The following is a 3,291-nucleotide window of genomic DNA, read 5'->3' as shown; positions in this document are numbered from 1 at the left end:
CTCTACCCAGGGGGATAGCTTGAGGATCCGTCTCAAAAAAAAAAAAAAAAATTAAGTGTCAAAGCCCACAGCCTAGAGGACATATCATCTTTGCCAATTCTTGACTTGTCACCAAAACAGAGGGTGTCATTGAAATGCTGGGATTCTGCCTGGAGCCAAGCCCTGCATTCTTTTCTGCTCACACAGAGAAATTCATACAAGGTTCCTGGTTCAAGTCCCCCAGCTGGGACATCAGTATTTGCTGTGCTTCAGGTCTCAGTTGTGCCACCATCTCCAATGCACTGGACCCAGTAAGTGTAGTTCTGTGGGTCTGGGCCCTCGGGCACCTCCCAGTATAGAGTGACAGAGCTATTGGTCTGACCCTCCACACTCAAGTTTCTCACTGGCTTGGGGGCTGAGAAATTAGGAAGAAGATTTCAATTGGACAGGGGTATGGAACAAAGAGAGGGCAGGCAGTAGGCATCTTTGGTTATCAAAGTTCCCAGTTTTCCCTCAAGTGGTGGTCCCATGGGAGTAGGCAGTGTGGTCTAGACCAGTGCTTCTCTTTTTATTTTATTTATTTATTTGAGACAGAGCTTCAAGCTGTCCCCCTAGGTAGAGTGCTGTGGCATCACAGCTCACAGCAACCTCTAACTCCTGGGCTCAAGCGAGACTCCTGCCTCTGCCTCCCAAGTAGCAGGGAACACAGGTGCCCGCCACAACGCCTGGCTATTTTTTTATTCAAACCCGCCACCTTAGGTGTATGTGGCTGGCACCTTAGCTACTTGAGCCACAGGCACCGAGCCTTTTTTTTTTTTTAAGAGACAGAGTCTCACTCTGTTGCCCTTGGTAGAGTACTGTGGCATCATAGCTCACAGCAACCTCCAGCTATTGGACTTAGGTGATTCTCTTGCCTCAGCCTCCCAAGTAGCTGGGACTACAGGTGCCCACCACAACACCCAGCTATTTTTTTGTTGTTGCAGTCTGGCCGGGGCCAGGTTTGAACCTGCTACCCTCAGGATATGTGGCCAGCGCCCTACCCACTGAGCAATAGGCGCTGCCCTAGACCAGTGCTTCTTAAACTCCAATGTGCGCGCCTGTCACTAGGGATTTTGTGAAAATGCAGGTTCTGAGTCAGTAGGTCCAGGATGAGGCTGAGATTCTGCTCTTCTAATCACCCTGGGGTCAGCTGGTGCTGCCCAGTCATGGACTATACTTTGAGTTTTACTCTGAATATTTGTGTCTCTCTAAAATTCGTATGTTGAACCCTAATCACCAATGCAATAGTATTGAGATATGGGGTCCTTGGGAGACAATTAGGTCCTGGTGGGTTCTGCCATTGTGAATGGGGCTAGTGCCCTTATAAAAGGGAGCTTTCTACAGTGATGGAAATGCCTTCCCATGGTCCAATATAGTAGGCACTGGCCCGATAGAGGATGAAAGTGAGACCAGGAATCCCTCAGTGGACTTGTGAGCCATCAAATGAGAAACTGTATTTGAAATTTTATGCAACTTCAATGAGCTTAAATTTAAATAGGCACACGTAGCTAGCAGCTACCATATTGGACAATGGAGATCTGGAGAGGGAGTTGTCCACATCAGGGTGTGGGAGCTGATGATCTGATCTTTTATTTTCAAAATGTGACACAGTAGGAACTGAGTGAAGAGTCAGAGGGTCAGAGGTGTCCCCATGTACAGTATCTGATTCCTGGAGAGCTAAGGCAACATCCCGTTTATGCAGGAAGACATTACCTAGTGTTACAGCCTGCAATTCTCCGGCATTCTACACACCAGCTGAGCCCAACTCAGAAAGTGGAGCACCCTTGATGTTTTTCCTTTATCTCCCAAGCCAAAACTGCTCCAGGATGTGGTCATGAGTATCTGGCTAAATGCAGCCCAGAGAGACTATGGGCGGGATAGTCTGCAATGTCCTCATATCTGGCTTCAATCACCACCTACCACCTCCCATAAAAAAAGAAGGAAAGAAAAGAAGTTATGACTGCCTCTCACCTGTGGTGGCATTTTGAGTCTCCTTGAAGCTGTTGACTTCATTCTTCTGTGCCCACACCCAAAATTCATAGTAGGATCCAGGTTCAAGTGCATCCACTGTCACCCTCGTGTCTGCTGTGCTTCGGTTCTCAGGTGTGCCACCATCTCCAATCCACTGGACCCAGTAGGTGTAGTTCTGTGGGTCTGGGCCCTCGGGCACTTCCCAGTGTAGCATGACAGAGCTATTGGTCTGACCCTCCACACTCAAGTTTCTCACTGGGTTGGGGGCTGAGAAATTAGGAAGAAGATTCAAATTGGAACAAAGAGAGGGCAGGCAGTGGGCATCGTTGGTCATCAAAGTTCCCAGTTTTCTCTCAAATGCTGGTCCCAGTGGGGGTAGGCAGTGTGGTCTAGACCAGTGCTTCTCAAACTTGAATGTGGACACCTGTCACTAGGGATTTTGTGAAAATGCAGGTACTGAGTCAGTAGGTCTGGGATGAGGTTGAGATTCTGCTCTTCTAATCTCTCTGGGGACTGCTGGTGCTGCCCACTCATGGACTGCACTCTGAGTAGTGAAAATCTAGGCCACCATTTTGCACCTCAATTTCTGCCATGATGGAAATGTTCTCCCACCTTCAGTATTCCAATGGAGGATGCAAGAGGCATTGAGAGCCCTTCCTCATTAAGGTACATGAAATATGCAATGGAATTTGCAATGTAATGCAATTTGGACAAACTTAAATTTAACTAGCCACATGTAGTTAGTGGCTTCCATATTGGACAAGAAAGATCCAAAGCAGGAGAGCTACCTGTCACAGTGAGGGAGCTGATGGTCTGAGCTTCTATTCTGAAGATGATGATTACATAGTTTAGAATTAGGGAAAGAGGTTGGGTGCAGTGGCTCACTTCTATAATCCTAGCCCTTTCAGAGGCAGAGGCCGGTAGATTGCCTGAGCTCACAGGTTCAAGACCAACCTGAGCCAAAGTGAGACCTCATCTATAAAATTAGCTGGGCATTGTAGCAGGCATCTGTAGTCCCAGCTACTTTGGAGGCTGAGGCAAAAGAATTGCTTGGGCCCAAGAGTTCGAGGTTGCTGTGAGCTATGATGCTATGGCACTGTATCGAGGGCAACAAAATGACACTCTGTCTCCAAGAAAATAAATAAAAGTAAATGAAAATAAAAATAATTAGGGAAAGAAACAGAGAATCACAGTGTCCACATACCATAGTACATAATTCCCCAGAGCTCAGGTGCACACCTTGGTCCCTACATAGCCCTGGTCACTAAGAAAGACACACTCTAATATTGTGGTCTAGAAAGC

General features: G+C 47.3%; 1 protein-coding gene across 1 annotated transcript in view; it reads right to left on the bottom strand.

Annotated features, from left to right (window-relative positions):
• PTPRH (protein tyrosine phosphatase, receptor type H) overlaps window positions 1–3,291 on the bottom strand; it is a 19,276-nt gene that overhangs the window by 12,834 nt on the left and 3,151 nt on the right. The window contains exon 4 of the mRNA XM_023508691.1: window positions 1,990–2,256. Within this exon, the coding sequence (XP_023364459.1) occupies window positions 1,990–2,256 (267 nt within the window). The remainder of the gene's footprint in view (window positions 1–1,989; window positions 2,257–3,291) is intronic.

Source organism: Otolemur garnettii, unplaced genomic scaffold (assembly GCF_000181295.1).
Source record: "Otolemur garnettii isolate 467f Iridium unplaced genomic scaffold, OtoGar3 scaffold00264, whole genome shotgun sequence".
Classification (NCBI taxonomy): domain Eukaryota; kingdom Metazoa; phylum Chordata; class Mammalia; order Primates; family Galagidae; genus Otolemur; species Otolemur garnettii.
This window is presented reverse-complemented; position numbering and strand designations above follow the sequence as displayed.